Consider the following 22,699-nt stretch of genomic DNA (forward strand, 5'->3'; position numbering starts at 1 on the left):
ACGGAAGCAGTATGTAATAAGTCAAATATATACCTCTTTGCTTGGACTTCACCCCTATAATAAATTGTTTAAAATTCTGGATCATTTTAAATGTATATTTATTTTCTTTACTACTAGTATTATTTGTCTCTTTGTTCTTTTTTAGTTGTAATAATTTTTTCTTGAATCAAATAATATGAACTTTGACTAATATTTTAAAATATATTTTTTAATCATATTAATAAAAAAAAATTACAACTCATAGTACTTTTTATATGTTTTAAAATGTATTTTTAATCATATTAATAAGAACAAATTACAACTCATAGTATTTTTTATATGTTTTAAAATATATTTTTTAATCATATTAATAAGAAAAAATTGCAAATTATAGTATTTTTTATATATTTTAAAATATCTAACTTTTTATTTTAAAATATCAAATTAATATAATCTAATTTAATTTTGAAAATATTTTTTTTGAGTCAAACAATATGAATTTTGAGTAACATGAATATTTTTATTAAATATTTTTATTTAATGAATTTAACAATTTAACTTGAAAACATCTAATAAAAACATCTTATTATTATGTGTTCAAATGTTCAATTAAAGTAGGTCATAAATCTACCACCAAAATTTAAGGGGCAAATATGTATGTAGCCACAAAATAAAGTTGAACTAATATGACACCATTTTAAAAACACATATTTGAATTGTGAAATTAAATATTTTAAAAAAGTCAAACCGTTTGTAACTTTTATATTGAAATTATATAAAAATAATTAAAAATTAAGAATTTAAAATTTAAATTTTAAACTTTTTATTTTAGGGATGTTTACTAGCAAAGAAAATTATTAATTATAAATAATGAAAACGATCAGATAAATTATCATTAAACACAAAATAAAATATTTTACTATATAAGTTGGTTGACAAATCCAAAGGCAAAGCCCGGGGGAGGGGGCTTGAGATGAATAAACAGCTAAATTGATCCCAAACTATTCGCATTAGCTCTTATATAATAGAGTAAATTACAAAACTTAGTGGAGGATGTTTGCTACAGTGGAGTAACCCCACATGACATGAGCATCCACTTGACTTCAATGGTTTATAACAAAATGTGAGAAAAGAAAGGTGAGAGCATTTTTCAGCATAAAAGTTGTGGGGAAAAAAATGAAAGAGAGAGAAACTTTATCGTATTTTATGCGCTGGAAACACAAGACATCGGGTGAAAAAGATAATTTAAATTTGTTATTTTTCTCATTTTATTTTAATATTTTAATTTTGATTTTACATAAAATTTATAAAAAAAAATTAATTTTTTTTAATAATTTTAAAATTAAATATTTAAAATATATCAAAATATTTTATAATTTTATAATTTTAAATATATCATGTAGAAAGTTAGAATAAAGAGTTATTTAAAAAGTTATTCTTTTTTATTTGAAAAAAAAAAACTAAAAAAATAAAATTAAAACAATGAAATAAACTTTTTCTCTGTCTACGAAGGGCACAATGGATACATTTTTATTTTTTTTGGAAAATGCCCAGAAATCACCCCCAAAACTCATGTGAATTGTCTTAAATATCCCTTTTTAAGCTTCCCTTCTATAAGTAAGCTTTTTCTTAGAGTTGAAGGGAGAATATGATGAGGCAGATCAAGTGATCAAGTCACAATAGAAATGGATGCTCAAAAGAGTATACTCTCTCTCTCTCTCTCCCCCTCTCCCTCTCTTCAATATATATACATGTTAAGCTATTAGATAAGTCTCATTTTTTTTCCTAATTTCTATCTAGTTTTCAATTCTTTTATGATCCTAGCTAGAAAAAAGTATTATTAATGTGAGTTTTCATGACGGCAGATTAGTTTTCGCCTTGTTGGCTTTCTTTTTTTCTTGTGTAATTATGAACTCCAAGAGAACTTAGTCAATTCCAACACAATTTATTTGTACTTAAAAATAAAAGATCATTGTATCATTTGTTTGGATGGAAGCCTTATGTTGTGTTTTATTGTCATGTAGGTCCATGGTCAGGGGATCGAATGATGCGAATCATTATTCAAGATGACACTTATAGAGACGTGATTAATTGGAAGTCATTACCAAAATCTTTTCTGCCGAGTACTTTAGATATCGCTAAAGAAGATATGTGTTCAGAATCAAAAGTTTTTCTCCTAATGGTTGAACCAGATGACAGTATAGCTGCAGTTAAAGCATACATTCAAGAGAAAAAGGGGATCTCTTTTAAAAAACAAAAGTTGTTGAATGAAGATGGGGGAGTTATGAGAGATGTGCAGACTCTTGCGTCTGCGGGAATCAATAAAGGATCTACTTTAATCCTTCGATATGCACCAATAACACAAATCTATGTGATAACGTTTACAAATCGCAGGTTTAAGTTAATGGTTGAGAGTGATGACACGATTGCAGATGTAAAGGCTGCAATTCAGGAAAAAGAGGGTATCCGATTTCATAAACAGAGAATAATTTATAATGGACGACAACTCGAAGATGATAGGTCTCTCGTCGACTACGGAATTCGGTATGGAAGTGAGCTGCAACTTGTATTGAGGTTGTGCGGTTGTTGAATATTAGCTAGTAAAGGATATGGTTGCTTTCTAATCTATTTGCAAATTCAGTTGTTATCATCGTTGCTTTAGTGTTCCCTTGGTTTACACTATGATCCATTTTAAATGGTCTTATATGCCCTTTCGATCGCCTCTATTATTTTGTGCTCATTTTTTATTTTTGCTACTCGTATATCCATTTTAATTGGTGTTATATCCCTGATTGATTTGCTGGCTGAGATGGAGTTGAGAATCAATTGCTTGATAGATTTATGGAGATTTGCTTTTTAGGATAATCCAAGGGAATTTATTTTAACCAATGATGAGATAATGATTTATGATTGAGAATATACGTGTGTATCCGATATGTGCGTATATATTGTTTCTTATCAATTGGTTACAGAATCCAATGAAGTTAAGGATAAGTCATGATAATCAAAGCACAACCGTATTCTAAAAAGGTATTTTGTACGATCATTACTTATTCTTAAACTAATTAGATCACATTATTAATTGATGAAGACTCTCATAGGATACAATTGTGTTGTAATTAATCTAAGTGAAGGTGTGTTCTGTTGTTCAACAATTGTATATTGTAATTGATTTGAAATTGTTAATTGAGCACATTGATTGAAAAAGCAAGGTCAAGACTTGAACATTCGTGAATTCTAACTGTCTGTAACGCGTTAATAGTCCGTTGATACTATCTACTTATTTCAATTGCCCACAGATTTGTGACCTTTCCTGTAATTCTTTTTCTTTATGTAATGTGTTTTCTTTAATGGTCAAGAATGAACCCAAGAATCACTATTTGTTATTTCTTATATTATCTACTACTTCTTCCTAGTTAAGCATGGACCCAAGAATCACTATCTGTTATTTCCTCTATCTATTTTTATTTATTCAGTATTAATTTTACACATTTCTTAAGAAATAATAAACAAAATGACAATTTTTGTAATGACCTAGTCCGTAGTTACTAAAAATATATGTGGTAAACGTATACGAATCTCATTCATCATACGACTAGGATCAATTCCTTGGTATGCGAGTTTATTAGTTGTGAATTAAGATAGTACAATGCCCCTAGCACAAAGTTAAGTTGAAAGTGTTTTTCCGATTTAGTTTCAGACTTGAGTTTAAACTAGAGTCAACTTCAAACGATCATAGCTCTCAGTCTATAATGAATTAGGTGGTCCATGACCTATCAATTTAAATGTCTATGATTCTTCTTTCCAACGCCACCGAATTTGCCTCATTTGGAGTTCAGAGTAAAAGGTTATGCCCATTTTACTAAGCACTGTCCATGCTGGGCCGCCATAGCAGGATTTAGGCTGCCAGAGCGGGATCCGACGGGCCAGAAGCTTAAAAGGGCATCTTGTTTTATCTGATTCTTCCCCGAAGTGCCAAATTAGATGATGGTTACCCTAGAAATCCCTAAGAAGTTGCTCTAGGCTTGGACACAAGGGAAGAAGAGATTTCTAGTGCAAAGAAGGCTGCAAACAGATTTAAGGCCCGTCTCCATAGTTTTTCCCTTCAAAAGTCAAGGATCGTTCTTTAATCCTTCTACAACTGCTTGGCGCCTAGGTAGGCTAGGTTTTACAATTAATTAGTTATAAATTTGTTCCCATTGCTTAATATAATGTAGATCGATGAGATATTTTATGCATAGGCCTTCGAGCACAGAGTCTGGATGGTTAAATGATTTTCAATTGATGTTTAGAGTGGGAATGTATGTTGTGAATCATGATTATTATGTGAATAGTGATAAAGGTCCAATCATTGATTGTTAACCTTTGTGAAAACTGTTTAGAAGGTCAATAACCCTTGTGGGATTAAATGTAGATTATTGCTGGGTTGTTAGGAGATCTAGAGACCCGTGGGTTATGAGTTATTGATGTATATAAAGGAATGTGATTATACTGATAATTTTGTGTGTTTATGTTGATTATTCCTTTTGAATTACTTGACTAATGTGAATCATGAAATAAAAGGGTGAATGTGAATGACTTAGTATTGATAGATCCCATACCATGAACCTATTTGATTATCTATGGCTGTAGGTTATGATTTAGTCTATATCATAAGACAGAGTTTTAATAGTGACTGAGTAATGTTGTGATGTTTACCATGCATTTAATTATTGTGGTTGGATGATTGATATGTTGTTGTGATGGGTCTACAATCACAAGACTGTGAAATCCATAATCTTGAACTTTCTCTACTCAAAAGTGATGCCTTAAATAAAGAAGGTTTGATGAAATATTGTTAATGAAGGTAAAGATAGAATGAAACCAATGAAATGACTATTTGTGAATAATTACATGCAATGAGCCTAATTACTTCATTGTGCAAGTATGTTAAATATTCATTGTGGACTGTGATTATGCATTGTCATTGTGATATTGGATTGGGTGTCACGTTCCGACACATATATTGAATCGGGTGTCGCATTCCGACACATATATTTGATCGAGTATCACATTCTGACACATACTAACTATTGGATCGAGTGTCACACCGAAATATTATTAGTTTGATTATGGGTTGTATGAGAGAACCAATATGTGGCTATTATATGTGAATTAATCTTGATTATACGTGTGATGATAGAGAAACTGACTTGATTATAATTGAGCATGCCCATCTTGTGTAATAATTTATATGAAAGGACCGAAGGTCCAAGTATTACCATGTTGACTGTTGTATATGAGATTTATATTGTGAAACTATATATTGCTCTAAAATGGTAAATTAATAATGTGTTAATATATATGCATATTCGGATTATGTTATGGTTGCTAGACTTGTCCGCATCATAGGTATGAGGTCGTGGATAAATAAATAGAGAGAAATTGATTCATTATTTAGTGAAATTAGCAACTTAAAGTCAGATATTACTGATTTCCTATGGGCACATATGTTAAATGGGGGTTTTAAAGAGAATTCGGAGCTTCTACCTCCGGGCAGACTACTTTAGCGGGAGGAATCCCGCTGTGGCGAGGTCGCCAGCGCGAGATAGGTCCCGCCACAGCGGACCAGTGTGGTTAGAATATGAGACTTATCCCACCTAAATATTTTTTTCTTTTGAGTGAGATGCTAATTATTCTAGGGTCAGATGTTGGTGTGAAAGTTAAAGATAGTAGACTGGTTACACAAAGTTAATGAGTCTCGTAGTTTAGAAACTCATTTATATGATAAAAGGGCTTGGCCTTGATCTGGATTAGAGTTGGCAGCGCACCAACTAGAAGGGATTAGAGTTAGACTTGATAAATCTTAATGAGGTTAATGGGAATGACAAGAGGTTATGCATAAAGGTTGTCGAGTGTATTTCCTTAGGAGCATGCTTCTTTTTCTTAATTTTTTTATACTATGTGGTGGGTATCGAGTTGACCGATAATGTCTACCAATACGTGTTATTTGTACTTATACTACTTTTTCTATGCGACTTGGCATAGTATGGTGGTTGCAGGGTCAATGATGTTTCATAGGTGAAGATGAAGATGAGTCTCCAGCAGCTTCTACTCTTTGTTCCTTATGGTGGGAGTTGTGTCTTATTTTTATTTATACTCTTTATCTTTAGAAGCTCTTGTACCTGTTTAGACTAGTATCATTGGGGTGTTAGTATTTTTCATGTAATAACCTTTAGAGTTTAATACTTAATTATGGTGTATTCTTTACTTTTTAGGTTGTTATTTTGATAATTATTAAATTTTCGCATGATATTTTGTAAGAATTCTCCTATATAGGTGTTAAAGTAGGTGTCCACAAGACATGGTGGGTTGGATCGAGACAATTTGATATCAGACCCCAGGTTTTTCCTGGATGCTCTATAGGAATCCATCACTATTCCTTTCTCGGTCTCCTAATACAAGAGCAAGTGTGGAATAGACTCGTGTGGATTGGTGTGTTGACGTACACATTTAATCATCAGGAAGCTATGAAGTATTCTACAAAGTCATTTTATTTTATCTCTTCTTTCGTACGTTTTGTCACTTGTGGTATGGATTGAGTTCAATTGGTATCTCCAGATTCCAATTGATATCTCAACAAAGTAAACTTGATGTCGTTGTAGCGGGTGAAGGGACACAAGCAAGAGAAATTAGAACTGAGAATGTTCCAATTGCTATTTTAATAGTCATCAATGAGAAGAATTAAGTTAATAACTTTGACTTGCTTGTGTGATGTAACTTGAAATTGTGATTATATGCATAGTTTTACCTATAACACCTGCCAGTGTGTGAAGTGTACTTGTCTGAATGGTTGAAATTATGTGAGATATGGTTTCTTAGATTTCTGTAAACTTATGGTCAAAAAGATAGTTATAAATTTTGTAATGAGTAATGGTCTAATAATAAACCACAAGGTGATTAATGAAAGAATTTCTAAAGTGTTAAATGATTTACTCATGTGAGGGAATACAACTCTTAATTGGGTATGGACTTATCGATCGTGAAAATAGTAAGGAAAAAGTGAATTATGACTAGAGAGAAACTCGGATTTCAGGACAGTCGGGATTGTTTAGGAATCATGTGAGAAACAAATAAAGGGGGGCTATTATTGTATAATAGCGAAATTGTGGTTATAAAAGATTTTCTAAATGTATCTCATAACTGGTTTTCAATAATGTGATACTAAGTTCTTGACAATGCATTTCTTGGTTTGGTCTTGCAACTATGTTAAAGGCATTAATATAGTTTCATGTGTTTACTAAGCTAAGACTTGAGATTGGGAGTTCGACATATATTGTACTTGTAGATGGTGTGTTGAGGTACCAAAATAGATTGTGTGTGCCGGATGTTGATGATGTTCGAGAGAGGATTATGGCCGAAGTGCATAGTTCCAGGTACTCCATTCATACAGGCTCCACAAAAATGTATCATGACTTGAGGGAAATCTATTGGTGGAGTGGGATGAAGAGGGATATTGCGGAATTTATTTCCAAGTGCCCGAATTGACAACATGTGAAGGTTGAGCATCAAAGGCCATGTGGTTTAGCCCAAAACATAGAAATTCCAGAATGGAAGTGGGAGATGATCAACATGGACTTTATTACAGGCTTGCCGATGTCCCGAAAGCGACATGATTCCATTTGGGTAATTGTGGATAGAATGACGAAATCAGCTCACTTCTTGGAGGTTAAGACTACTAATACCGCAGAAGATTATGCAAAGTTATATATACAGGAGATCGTCAGATTGCATGGGGTACCTTTGTCTATCATCTCAGACAGAAGAGCTCAATTCACTTCCCAATTTTGGAAATCCTTTCAGAAGGGATTAGGTTCGAGGGTGAACTTGAGTACAACCTTCCATCCCCAGACAGATGGCCAAGAAGAGCGCACCATCCAGACATTGGAAGATATGTTGAGGGCATGTGTGCTTGACTTCAAGGGAAATTGGGATGATCACTTACCCCTCATAGAGTTTGCATACAACAATAGCTATCATGCAAGCATTCAAATGGATCCTTATGAAGCTTTGCATGGGAGGAGGTGTATGTCTCCCATTGGGTGGTTTGAAGTTGGTGAAACCGAGTTGATTGGGCCTGACCTTGTTCATCAAGCCATGGAGAAGGTGTGAGTTATTCAAGAGAGGATAAAGACAGCCCAAAGCCGCCAAAAATCTTACACCGACATGAGGAGGAGAGACTTAAAGTTTGAGGTGGGCGATTGGGTATACTTGAAAGTGTCACCCATGAAGGGCGTCATGAGGTATGGAAAGAAGGGGAAACTTAGTCCTCGATATATTGGTCCTTACCAAATTTTGAGACGGATTGGGAGTGTTGCTTATGAGTTGGAGTTACCCTCGGAGTTAGCTTCCATTTATCCGGTATTCCACGTTTCGATGTTGAAAAAGTGCTTGGGCAATCCCTCATTGGTAGTCCCCATTGATAGCATTGGAATTAATGATAGCTTATCTTATGAAGAAGTTCCGATCTAAATTCTTGATCGCCAAATTCGCAAATTCAGGAACAAAGAGGTCTCCTCAATCAAGGTCCTATGGAGGAATCAATTTGTTGAGGAAGCCACATGGGAAGCATAGAAAGCCATGAGATCTAAATATCTCCATCTATTCATGCCTACCGAGGAGAATGTTGAAGGTAACGACATTTCCTTGACTTGAATTTATTAGTGCATTTTGAGTTTTGATTGATAATTGTTTGAAAATTTGATTGATTGAATGACTGAATATTGATTATGATTAGTACCCTGAGTCCATTCCTGGCCACTCGTCAGTCGAGGACGAATGGTCCCAAGGGGGAGATAATGTAACACCCCTCAAAATTTTCCCCTAGAATTCAAACCCTTCTTGTATACAAGTAGGGTCGAACTCGAGTATTGAGGAGCGTATGCATGAGTTGAGATAAGTCTTTGATAATTTGAGCAGTATTAGAGGTGAGGTGGGGTCATGAAGGACCCCTAGGATCAAATTAAATCCAAAAGATTCGTCGTGGCTAAGTTTAGGATGAGTTCGTATAAGGGTCGACTTGTAATGACCCTATCTTTTGAAGGACGTCAATCTGGGTGGCCCACGACCTATCAAATTAAAGGTCGTCGAGTCTTCTTTCCAACGTCACCAAGAACGTAAATTTTGGAGTTCGGAGTCAAAAGATATGACGATCCTAAGATGAACTAGCACGGCAGGAATTTCATTCTTGGCCTGGGTTGCAACTGCTGGGGAGATGGCGTTGGCGCTGTAAGGGCGCGATGCGCCACTATCGCGCCAGAAACATGCCTCAATAGTTTGGTCCTTGGTGCGATGCACCACTAAAAGTTGTGCAGGGTTTTTCAGGCCAAATTTCCAGAACCCAGAAAATTTAGCCTTGGCGTTGTAAGGGCGCGACGCGCCACTATCGCGCCAGAAACATGCCTCAGTAGTTTGGCATCTGGCGTGGCACGCCACTACGAGGTGTGCAGGTTTTAGGCGTATTCAGCCTGGCACTGCAATGGCGCGACGTGCCACTATCGCGCCAGGTGCGTTTTTAGCCTATTTTCAGAACTTTGAGGAGGGGTAATTTGGGAACTTATCCAAGTTATATATGTATTACCCTTGGTCATTTTGGGATCAAAAATTTTCAGCTCTCTCTCTCTCTAAAAGCCCTAAAAGTTCCTCTCTCCCTCTCTCTTCTTCATCTTCTTCTTCTTCTCCATTCTCAACAAAGATTTTTCCCAAGAGATTCAAGATTTGAGTCCTCCATTGAAGACCCAACATCAAGGTTCTCTCCAAGTCTTCACTAAGGTATGTAAGGCTATCCAAAACATGGGTTGAGTCCACCCATATGCCTTACTCTTGCTTTGAGGTTAAGTGTTCATGAAAATAGAGTTTCTTGGTATGGTTTATTCTTGTATGCACCTTGTCCCCTATGTATTTGGTTCTATATGAGTTGATGTTGTTGAGCCAAGGAGTTCCTAAATTGAGCCCTTATGTGAGTATGAGTTGATGAAAATGAGTTGTGAAATATGTTTTATTTATCTTCTTAACTATGTAGATTATGATAAAGGGTGTTATTTTCTTGAAAATGTTGCTCAATATGGAATGTCAATTTAAAGTCTTGAAATTGTGATAAGCCTCAAAAGATTTCTCAAATGAATGAAAGAAATGATTGATTATATCTAGATGATGCTACATATGTGCATTTAAATTTCTTTGAATGATATGCTTGAGATTGATCGGATAGTACGATTGAGAAAGATGTGATTGTGATAGAGTTGATGAGATGACAAGGTTGTAACGAGACTTGTCGATATGAGTTGATTGGATGGAGTCTTATGAGCATTGAGTCTTGGGAGGAGTATCGAGCACCGAATTGGGCAAGAGTATAGTCCATACTCGAACCCAATACCTATGTTGCCAAATGTAGGGGGGATTGAACCGTTAAAGTTGGATGCTTCCCCGAGAGATTTGTCCTGACATTATAGGACTTGGTTGGATTGGATCCATGAGTGTTTGATTCGTTCATACTCTGGCAAAGTATGAACGGGCGCGGCAACAACGTTGTTTTGTTGTACCTTCACTGGCTCATAAGTGATGGTTGTCGGATAAGAGAAACTCCCAAATAGGTCTTGATAGTACTCTGAGTCAGATTGAGTTGTTATTCCTCTTGAGTTGAACTTCCGAGTTGATTAATTTTTCCTTGATGTTTGTTGTATTAGGCCATTTTACATACTCGTACATTCCATGTACTGATGCCATTTGGCCTGCATCGTTTCATGATGCAGAGATAGGTACTAGAGGTCATCAACTGGCGCTCCATTGAAGATCCACCTACGCTCCCAGCTAGTTGGTGAGTCCCCTAGTTCCCGGAGGATGTTGAGTCTTCTTGTATAGTTTTGTTGTCATTTCCTTTATTTTGATTATTGGTAGCCATGGACTTGTCATTGGCACCTCTTAGACTTTGATAGAGGCTTCATAGACTGGAGTGTGGGGAGGTCGAACTGTTATTTTGAGGAGTCTTATTTCATTGTCTTGTTAGGTTGTAAATGTTTGGCCTTCGGCCCCATATATGAATAGTATTTCATTAATTGAGTTCCGCTAGGAGAATGTGATTGAATAAATGTGTGACTGGACCAGGTGGTTCGCTCGGAGGTCAGAAATGGCCTTCGGGTGCCGGCCACTCCTAGGATACCCTCCCGGGGCGTGACAGTGATGAACAAATCCATGTAGTGTGCATGCCTTTTTGTGTTAAGATAATGGAGAAATTCTTAAATGTGTGACTGGTCATGGTTGTCTAGTATTTTTAGAACCTATTTGGTAATAGGCATAAAAGTTATTGATTTGATATGGGTAATATTGCCGGGTTAAGGTGATGGTCTATTTCCCGTAGGCGTTTCATGTACTTGTTAAATTACTGCATTGTATACATATGTATATGTGAATAGGGAAGAATGCTATGAGTTATGTGAAATGATCACTAGTGACCTGATTTTTGATAAACCTATTCTTGGTTACTTAATGTTGACTATTGTTTGTAATTATGGCTGCTTGTATGTTGGATGGAATGTCATGTTTCGATACAAATATTGAATTAGGTGTCACGTTCCTACACATACTAAGTGCTTGTAGGTCCTACGAGAGGACCCTTGTGTGAAAAGGCTTGATATTGACATTGATATGAATCTTATGATATGCCTTTATAGTCCCATTATAATTATGAATTGCTTGAACTTGTTATTTTCTTGTTATTGTGTGAACATGCCGAATTGCATTTTTGTTCCTGGACACTGTGATGAGATGAAAAGTGTGCTACCGAGGTTATTTCCAATATAAGTGTGATGCCGAACTTATTTCTTGTGAGAGTGTGATGTCAGGGTCATTGCCGGCGAATATTATTGATGCTCGATTATTGATTTTGAATGAGTATCCTTGCATACTTATTTGGGGTGTTTTTATTCTTGTGTTTGATTCGTGAGACACCTTGTGGTTAATTCTCTTTGAATGGGGTTGATGTGCTCATTATATCATTTGTTAGGGTGTAAGTACCCTGGTAAAGTTCCCCCTAGTATGAGAGTTGACAAGGTTTCAGTTAGAATAGGTTCTAATAAACTTTATGAATTGTGTGGTTTAGAGGTATTTGGTGTCTTGAAGTGTAGAGTTTGAGAAGATTAAGGTGGTATCATGATATGTGAGGGGCATAGTATCCCATAGAAAATTTTAAAATGAAATTTGGGTTAGTAGAACTCCAGATATAACGTTGACGTAAAAGGGGTTAGTCTAGATGTGATTTTCCCTAAGTTGTAATGGTGTCTTATTATTGGTTTCGAAAACTCTTAGATTGTCATGTGTCCTCTCCTCTATATTGTCATTCGGTGTTGAACAGTGGTAAATTGGTATCTATTTTAATGACCTAGACCGTCATTTCTATAAATATTTGTGGTAAAGGTATACGAATGTCATTCTTCATAAGACTACAATCAATTCCTTGGTATGCGATTTCATTAGTTGTGAATTAAGGTAGTACAATGCCGCTAGCACAAAGTTAAGTTGAAAGTATTTTTTCGATTTAGTTTGGGACTTGAGTTTAAACTAGGGTCAAATTTAAATGACCATAACACTCAGCCTATAATGAATTAGGTGGTCCATGACCAATCAAATTAAAGATCTATGATTCTTCTTTCCAACACCACTGAATTTGCCTCGTTAGGAGTTCGAAGTAAAATATTTTGCTCATTTTACTGAGCATTGTCCGTACTGTGCCGCCAAAGAGGGATTTAGGCCACAAGAGTAGGATCCAACAGGCCAGAAGCTAAAAATGGTGTTTTTTTAATTATCTCATTCTTCCTCTCAGTGCAAAAATAGAAGAGGGTTATCCAATAAATTGCCAAAAAGCTGTTCTAGGCTTGGAGGGAAGGGAAGAAGAGATTCCTAGTGCACGTAATGCTGCAACCCATGGATTTCAGGCCCGTCTCCATAGTTTTTCCCTTCAGAAGTCAAGGATCATTCTTTAATCCTTCTACAACTGCTTGGTGTCTAGGTAGGCTTGGTTTCTTAATTGAGTAGTTATAAATTTATTCTTATTGCTTAATATAACATAGATTGATGGGAGATTTCATGTCTAGGCCTTCGAGCATGAAGTCTGAAAGGTTAAATAATTGTCAATTGATGTTTAGAGTGGGAATGTATGATGTGAATCATGATTATTATGTGACTTATGATAAATATTCAATCTTTGAATGTTAACCTTTCACTGTTAACCTTGGTAAAAACTGTTTAGAAGGCCAATGACCCGTGTGGGATTAAATGTAGGCTATTGTTGGGTAGTTAGGAGATTTAGAGACCCGTGGGTTATGAGTTATTGATGTTTATAAAGGGATGTGAGCATATACATAATTGTGTGTATTTATGCTGATTATTCCTTGTGAATTACTTGAGTAATACGAATCATGAAATAAAAGGGTGAATGTGAATGACTTAGTGTTGATAGATCTCTTGCCATGAACCTATTTGATTACCTATGGATGTAGGCTATGGTTTAGTCTATATCATAAAGAGACTCTTAATAGTGACTGAGTAATATTGTGATGTTTACCATGTATTTAATTATTGTGGTTGGATGATTCATATGTTATTGTAATTGGTCTACAATTCCAAGACTATGAAATACATAATCTTGAACTTGCTCTATCCAAAAGTGATGTCTTAAATAAATAAGGCTTGATGAAATGTTATTAATGAAGGGAAAGATAGAATGAAACTAATAAAAATACTATTTGTGAACAATTACATGCAATGAGCCTGATTACTTGATTGTGCAAGTATGTGAACTATTCATTATGGAGTGTGATTATGCATTGTCAATGTGTTATTGGATCGGGTGTCACATTATGACACATATATTGGATCGGGTATCGCATTCTGACACCTATATTAAATCGGGTGACACGTTTCAATACATCCTAACTATTGGATCGAGTGTCACGCCGACACACTAGCAGTTTGAGTATGAGTTCTATGAGAGAACCATTATGTTGCTATCATCTGTTAATTGATCTTGACTATATGTGTGATGATAGAGAAATTGACCGATTATAATTGATCATGCCATTCTTGTGTAATAATTGATTTGAAAGGACCGAAGGTCCAAGTGTTACCATGTTAACTGTTGTATATGAGATTTACATTGTGAAATTGTATATTTCTCTGAAATGGTAAATTGATAATGTGTTAGTGTATATGCCTATTCGGATTATGTTATGGTTGCTATACTTGTCCGCATCGTAGGCATGAGGTCGTGGATAAATAAGTAGAGAAAAATCGATGCATTGTTAAGTGAGATTAGTAACTTAAAGTTAGATATTACTGATGTCCTGTGGGAATATATGTTAAAGGGGGATTTTGATGAGAAAACAGAGTTTCTGCCTCCAGGCATACCGCTCAGAGCGGGATAGGTCCCGCCACAATGAGCCAGTGTGGTTAGAATATGAGCCTTATCCCACCTAAATATTTTCCTCTTTTGAGTGAGATACTAATTATTCTAGGGTCAGGTGTTGGTGTGAAAGTTAAAGGTAGTAGACTGGTTAGACAAAGTTAATGAGCCCCGTAGTTCAGAAACTCGTCTATGTGATAAAAGGGCTAGGCCTTGATCTAGATTAGAGATTGTAGCAGACCAACTAGAAGGGATGAGAGTTAGACTTGAACAACTTTAATGAGAATTACAAGAGTTTGTGCATAAAGGTTGCCGAGTGTATTTCCTTAAGAGCATGCTTATTCTTGTTGATTTTTTTATATTATACGGTGGGTATCGAGTTGATCGATGATGCCTACCATTACGTGTTGTTTGTACTGATACTACTCTTGATATGCGACTTGGCATAGTTTGATTGCAGGGTCAGTGATGTTTCATAGGTGAAGATGAAGATGAGTCTTCAACAACTTCTACTCTTCATTCCTTAAGGTGGGAGCGTTGTCTTATTTTTATTTATACTATGTATATTTAGAAGCTCTTGTACCTGTTTAGACTAGTATCCTTGTGGTGTTAGATTTTTTCTTGTAATAATCTTTAGAGTTTAATACTTAATTATGGTGTATTCTTGCGTGATCTTCATACACAATTTTTTGAGCACATAAAAATTTGAATAGAAAAATATTATTTTCTCCTTGCGTGATCTTCAAACTTTAATATAAACAGAAATGAACTCTTTGAAATTATTTTTTTTAAAATGAAAATATCATATAGTACGGATGCGTACATAGTCATTAAAGACAATGGTCTTTCAAATAAATGTAAAGTCATAATTTAGAGTAATATACATTATTATTTTAATTGGAGACAAAATACTTAAGTTACCAAAAAAACTGAATTAAAATATTATATGTTGAGAATTTTTTTAAAAAATACAATGTGTAGTTTACTAAACTACCTTATTTAGAAGATATCTCTTAAAAATTGAACTCTATTTGTCACACCCTTTTTTCGTTTGATTTTTTAAAATTTAAGTGACAGTATTGAAAAGGGACTATTTTATTATTCATTTCAAAGTCGCAACTTGGAAATGAGTTTCAGTGTTTCAAGTCACCTTTTATGAATCTCTAATTAAAAGGAAATGACTCTTTATTTTGGTCTGCGAACTAAAAATTCGGGTAAGGAATTCTATGACCGAGGGGAAGGTATTAGGCACCTCTCAAGTCCCGTGGTTCTAGCACAACTGCTTTTATTAACTTATACTTATTTTATACTATTTTGGATATATTATTATTGTTGAACTTATATTAGTCTCGACTTAGATGCGTAACAACATTCTTGGTCTTGACATAAAACGACTTAGAAGCATAACTGCTTTCTTCTCTTGACCTGATAATCTCTTTTTACACTTCTTACTTTAAATTAATGGAAATTAATTTTGGCCAAGGTGCGTAACCGTATCCTTGAATGTCTTTTAAATGTTTCAAAAAAAAGATGTGCGGCTACATTCTTTATTGAAACCAATTTTTTAAAACGCTTATGCTCGTCTAACATTGATCATTAAGAAATTTGTTCATCTCTTATAAATTGAGACTACTATATTTTTCACTTTTTTTAATTTTTACGTACTAGTAACTCGATATTCAACAAAAGTGGTCTGAGAATGATTGAAAATATTAAACATAATATGAAATAATTATTAAGATCATAATATATGATATATGAAAAAATGAGTGAGAATGACATATCATATAAACGCTTTTATAAAAGAAAATCAATAGTCGTATATTCCCCAAAATAATATCCAATAGTCCACTCTAGATAATAATTTAATACTAACTTAAATAAATTTTAAATCAATTAAACCATATAAACTCCTCGTTCAATATTATAAACTATTTTTACTAATTTAACATACTTAAGCGAATAATGAAAGACACAACAAGTCTCAACACATACATTATTTCACCTAAACACACATTTAAAGAAATATCCACTCTAAAAACTAAAAAAATAAAGAATTATCATCAAAATATTTTGGCATAGACTAAACCTTAGGGATGAAAAATACCATTCACACTCAAATTAATGAAAAAATATATAAGTACTCGAACAAACTATTCATACAACTCAAGGTAAGCATTTTCTTAAATAAACAACTTTACATATTGACTAATACATGCAACTATTTTACTAACATTATTCATACTTCGATTCACAATAAAAATATTAAAAATGAATACAAAAAACTGGGTAAGAACCTGTGTGATAAACAAACTTAAAATAGGAGCAAAAACGTTGTCACCGAAAACTCAAAATGGAAACCAAAATCCAAACTTCAACCCACGAATCTTCACAAAAATGCTCTCTTTTTCTTTTTTCTTTCCTCTCTTTTTTGGGTGTGTTGTCCTGTCTTTTTTTTCTCTGCAGATGGTGAGTTTTTTTTTTGTGTGTAGATGAATAGTTTTTCTTTTTGCAGATTTTTCTGTGACGATCCTCTATTGTTTGTGCATGTTGTAGTATATATTGGAGTAGTGTGAGAATGTGTGGTATTGAGTGGAGTGTATTTTGGGATAATGGGGGTGTGTGGTGTAGTGAGTTGGGATATTGGGGAATGGGTTTGCCGATTAAGGGTTATTGGATAATTTTGATTATTTTTTATCAGGTTTTTGTTTTGAAAACAAAAATAAAAAATAAAATATAATGATAAAAATATTAGTAAACTACTTTGAACTAATACAAATATAAGAAAAGTTAAATAGCTAAACTAAAAATATACTTAACAAACACTAGCTTGTTTATAAAACTTTAAATTAAAAGAAAACATGTGTTTTTATAAACTTTGTTTTGTTTTCTTTAAAACAAAACTTATACTAAAATTTGACTTTATTTTTTGTAGCTTCCAAATATTTTAAAATAAACTTACTAAAAATAAGATAAAATCAAAATATTTAAATTAGATATTAAAGAAATATTTAAGAACTAATAATTGTGTAAAATCTTAAATTCAGTCAAAAATTAAGCATTTATAGTTTGCCCCTCTTTGAATGGAAACACAAAGAGTTTGCACACCAAAAATTAGACAACGTGACAAGTTTTGACCGAACTCTTATTTGAAAGGCAAATGATGCGATCAAGTCTTGATTTTGGACAACCTACATATCTAAAGTTATAAGAGAATCAGGTCACGTGTAGTTCAAGAAGATGATATAGTGAGTTAGAAGTCAAGTGAGGTCCCATCAAAGCTCTGGTTCGCGGCTCCTGTTTTTTTTACATGAAATAAAAGACAAAATATTAAAAGCAAATACAAGCAGAAGATCCTATCTATATAGCTTCTCTTGAATCTTGAGTTGAGTTTGCAAGCCTTCTCAAGTGGTGAGATATTCATTTTCCTTTCAACGAACTTGAAGGGTAACTTGTTCTCTAGGTACTTCTACTACTTGAGCTTGGATATTGACCTTGTTTTTAAGGTGAGCTCTTGCTACTTGAATTGAAAGTTAGAGTAAAGGTAGACAAAGCTTCTCAGATAAGATCTTGAGCTTGAAATGTGAATTAACTTTATTCGACAAGAAGATCCCTGAAATCAAAATAAACAATAGCACAAATTATTATTTTTGCCCAAGTTTACGGTAATTTTTTTTGTGAGAATTAATAAAAGATAGTGCTTAGCTTTTAATCGAGACTCTGAATGACTTGAGCTTTGTTGCAATGAGTTCCTTCAGATGGCTTCTGAATGTTTCCGTCAAACTTCATTCCTCATGATGATCTATTTAAATTAAAATCCTGCTAGTCCCATTGTTCAGGAGGATCTTGCTAAACTAAATCTCATTATCTAGGAGGGTCCTTCTAGTCCCATTATGTTGGAGGTTCCTGCAAAACTAAATTCTAAAAAAAATAGCATAAATAAAATTTGTCTAGTTTGCACCAGAAATGTTTTATTTGTTATTAGCATGAATGAGAAATACTTTGTACCAAAAGAAAAATGTTAGACATATATACAATTAGGGTGTTTGTTCCCAAGAAATGAAAGATGATTGGGTGTTTTCTCCTAAAATTCCAGTAGGGTGTTTGTTCCCCAAAATGCCAGTAAAGTGTTTGTTCCTTAAGGACAAAATGCAACTAGGGTGTTTGTTCTCTAGAAAAGAAAGATGATAGGTTGTTTGTTCCCTAAAATACCAATAGGGTGTTTCTTCCATAAGGTGAAATGCAGTAGGTGTTTGTTTCCTAAAAATGAAAGATAAGAGGGTGTTTGTTCCCTAAAATACCACTAGGGTGTTTGTTCCATAAGGTCAAAATGCAACTAGGGTGTTTGTTCCTTGGAAATGAAAGTTAATAGGGTTTTTATTCCCTAAAATATCAATAGGGTGTTTGTTTTCTAAGGTTAAAATTGAACTAGGGTGTTTGTTTCCTAAAATACCATCAGGGAGTTTGCTCCCTAAGATCAAAATACAATTAGGGTGATTGTTCCCTATAAAGGGTAGATAAAAGGGTGTTTGTTCCCTAAAATACCATTAGGGTATTTGATCCCTAACGTCAAAATGCAGCTAGAGTGTTTGTTCTCTGTGATGGCAAAGATGCAAAGATTAATAACATAATAATATGACAAAATGAGGTCAAAAGGTGAAGAATTGAGAAATTTTCCATCATCGTGTGTTTCTTTTGAGGGAAACTTCTTGTATTTCTTCGTTCCTATTTCAAAAAAGAAAAATTTATTTATTTTAACAATGGTAGGTGGTTCATGGCCTTGACCTCCTGATGACTTATTTTTGCTTCCATCACATTCAACGAAAAAACTAACTCTTTTGGTGGTTGATCAAGACACTCAAAGATACTAGTCTTTGACTTTAGGCGACCCTCACCTCTTAGAATCAATTTTATTTATTTTTTACTCATTCTACTTGTTTCCAGAGGTACAAATAACCACACTCTCAAAACCTTTTCATATCCAGTCAAGTGCGAGAATTTTTTGAGCATGTTGTTGCTTTCTTTACACCATCTTTGATGCGCTAACCAGAATTTGCTTTGTACAATTAAAAAAATGATAGCAAATTTTGAAATTATTTCTTATTTGTTTTGATAAAACCTGACTCAAACAAATAAAGTAAAAGAGATAAACTGATATTAACAAAATTAAATAAATAATATTTTTCGACAAAAGAGGTCCCTTTCGAAAAACAAAGAAAAGAAGGGGCTCATTCGAATATGGTAGCCAACTTCAATGATCATGATATGCATTTTGGATTAAATGTTTTAAGTTTTTCTATCACTTCATTCTTGTCAAACATTCAGACTTTGAAGTCTTGCTTCTATGCTTCAACTTCCATGATAAAATTCACATCTCACTTTCGACTAATGATGCCCCGAAGGATTTTCACCAACAGGTCTCTCTCTCATTTTTTTAACTTTCTAGCGCCTTACGGTGTTCGCGAATGTTTTCATCAATAAGGCTCTTTCAGTTTGTGCATATCTCACTCACCATCGCCTTATGGTGCCCATGAGAGTTTTCACTTATAAAACTCTTATTATCCATTTTCTTTCAACTCAAATGATGTCTTATGGTGTTCGTGAGGATTTTCATCAATAAAATTCTATCATTTTTCACTCTTTTTGCAAGTGACATGATATTTTTCCTTATATGATAATCAACGATGAAAGCTTGCTTGAGTTGTCATTCTAACAAAATTGATCAGAAGATCTTTCTTTGGATTGTAATGTAACTTTTGGACAGGGTTAGAAAAAATGATTGGCATAAAAGCTTAAAAATAATACTTGTACCAGGGTTAAAAATTACATCTTTTGAAATCGACTCTTTTTGCAAAGAATAAAAACTCTTTTTGTTTTACCCCAGCTTTTGTGATGGGGAATTTCTAAATATTTTTCTTAATTGGACCGAACCTTAGAATAAGGCAGCCTACGTATCTTTTCAAAATAAAAATCAGGTCAAACGTAGTTTAGGGAGATTTTTCTCTTATGGTTGTTGGTCTTTTTTTCACTCGTATTTTCTCTTCTCTCTTTTTTATTTTTTCTCTCTTTTTGGACTTCCCTTCTTTTTCTTTAGACCTATTTTGATTCCAAAAGAGGGGTATGAAAGAAAAGAAAAATAATAATAATACTAAAGGCTCAAAAGGGTTAGCAAAGAATATTGAGTATTTGAATATCAGAATAAAATGTTTTCGTCATATCAATCCTCAAGAATGTCAAGTACAAAGCAAGCAATTGAGAATAAAAAGTGAAAATCATACAATATCTCTTTACAATATTTGAATTAAAGAATATGTCTTTCACTTGACTAAGATGCGTGTAATATATAAAACTCCTTTTGTGAAATGCTTTCTTTAAAAAGGATTCTTTCTTCTTGTTATATGTTCGTGACATTCTCACAATTCCTAGAGGGACTACTTTACTTTCATTTAAGCTACAATTCAATTGATCCCTCACCTATTTTCTCTAATTGTTTCTTCCATACTCATTTTGATTGGTGCATTTGATCCATGACCTTGGTAAACTTTTAAGATCCGACTAAATATTCCGCATACATATCATATTAATAAGGCTAGCATGGAAAGAATTATATACAAGAAGAACTAAACTCAACAAATAAAATTGGCGTAAAGATAAAACAAAAGAATTGTGTTTCATTAATTGAAAGGATAAAATAATTTGATGACAATTCAACCTAACTAAAGGTTATAATCACGCAATAATTCAAATAACAAAAAATGACGAAAAAATAAACTACCAGACTAGTACAAAATTTAAGGAAAAAAGAATTTGACTTATCAAAACAAACATAATAAAATTTGGCTTAGAATCCTTAAATAACCAAAGTAACAGAAATGATGGCAAATTATACTACTAAGACTGCATCCTCGTAAGGATAGAGATATATTTTCAATGTCTAAGCTTAATAAGCTAGCCACTGAGTTTCGCATCCATCAAGTCATGAGTTGGATGTGAATTGTTAACAACGTTTAGATCACCACTCTCTTGCACTATAATTTTTTTATTGGATCATATCTTCTATTTCCTTCTTCAGTGTCCAACAATCTTATGTGGTGTGTCCCTAGACATTAGAATAATATTCATATCGGGCGTTGGGAACAAAAGCCCTTTAATTTGAATTAATACGATTTGGAGCAATTGGTGTGATCATGTCATACTGCATTAATTTATAAAATAAACTTGTGTACGACTTTTTAAGTGGAATGAATACATCATTTTGCCTCCTATTTGCATCAAATTCTTGCCTTGGACGAGGATTAAAGGGTGCTCGAAAATTCTGATGAGAAGGACATGAGTTTTGATGTCCTGCCGCTCACCATTGCGGATAATTTGGTGGATGTGCATATGGTTGTGCACTAGAGACTGCATATTGAGGTGGGACAATAGAGTATTGTGTGTCTTGCATGGAGTGATAGTGATGGGACTGAGATGGTCCATATTGATAAAGTAGACCCCTTAGATTTTTTTTGGTGCCTAACAGCTGCTACATCCTCTTTCATTTTCTTTCCCCCAAGACTTTCCTATCCATTTTTAACACTTGTGTCGTGGATTTCAAAGCAGCTTGACTTATAATTTTTCCATACTTAATGTCATTTTCCACCATTTCTCCAATCTTAATAACTTTGGTGAATGTTTTTCCAACAACGGAAAGCAAATAATGAAAGTATAATGTTTTTCCAACAACGAAAAGCAAATAATGAAAGTAGTCAGGTTCTTGCGCCTGAAGAAAAATATCAATCATTTCTAACTCCTTCATTGGTTGCTTAACCCTAGTAGCTTTCTCCCTCCACCTAATAGCATATTCACGAAAATTTTCAATGGTATTTTTTCTCATGTTGGCAAATGAAGTACGGTCTGTCACAATGTCAATGTTATATTGGAACTGTTGTAAAAAACATCTAGCCAAATCATCCCATGTATTCCACTTAGAATCATCTTGATCTATAAACCATTCTGAGGCAATTTCAATCAGGATTTCCCCAAAATTAGATGAGCAATTCCTCTTTGCCCTCAGCCCCTCTCAATTGATTGCAACATCTCTTTAGATGAGCTATAGGATCCCCATGGCCATCATATTTCTCAAATTTTAGAGCATTAAAACCGATTGGTAAATGAACATGAGGAAACATGCACAAATTACTGAATGAGACATTTTGAGACCTCCCAATCCTTGCATATCTCTCACACTATGCTCCAAACTTTTCATTTTTCTTGTCATCTCCTCATGTTCCTCACTCTTAGCAATTT

At 34.0% G+C, this 22,699-nt stretch overlaps 1 protein-coding gene across 1 annotated transcript; it reads left to right on the forward strand.

Moving 5' to 3' along the window:
* The first annotated feature begins 1,574 nt into the window (after positions 1-1,574).
* Positions 1,575-2,708, forward strand: LOC129896577 (uncharacterized). The gene is made up of 2 exons (XM_055972513.1): positions 1,575-1,680; positions 2,004-2,708. Exons 1-2 carry the CDS (start codon positions 1,665-1,667, stop codon positions 2,567-2,569), a joined length of 582 nt encoding a protein of 193 aa, XP_055828488.1. The 5' UTR covers positions 1,575-1,664; the 3' UTR covers positions 2,570-2,708.
* Positions 2,709-22,699: the final 19,991 nt, after the last annotated feature.

Source organism: Solanum dulcamara, chromosome 7, assembly GCF_947179165.1.
Source record: "Solanum dulcamara chromosome 7, daSolDulc1.2, whole genome shotgun sequence".
NCBI lineage: Eukaryota > Viridiplantae > Streptophyta > Magnoliopsida > Solanales > Solanaceae > Solanum > Solanum dulcamara.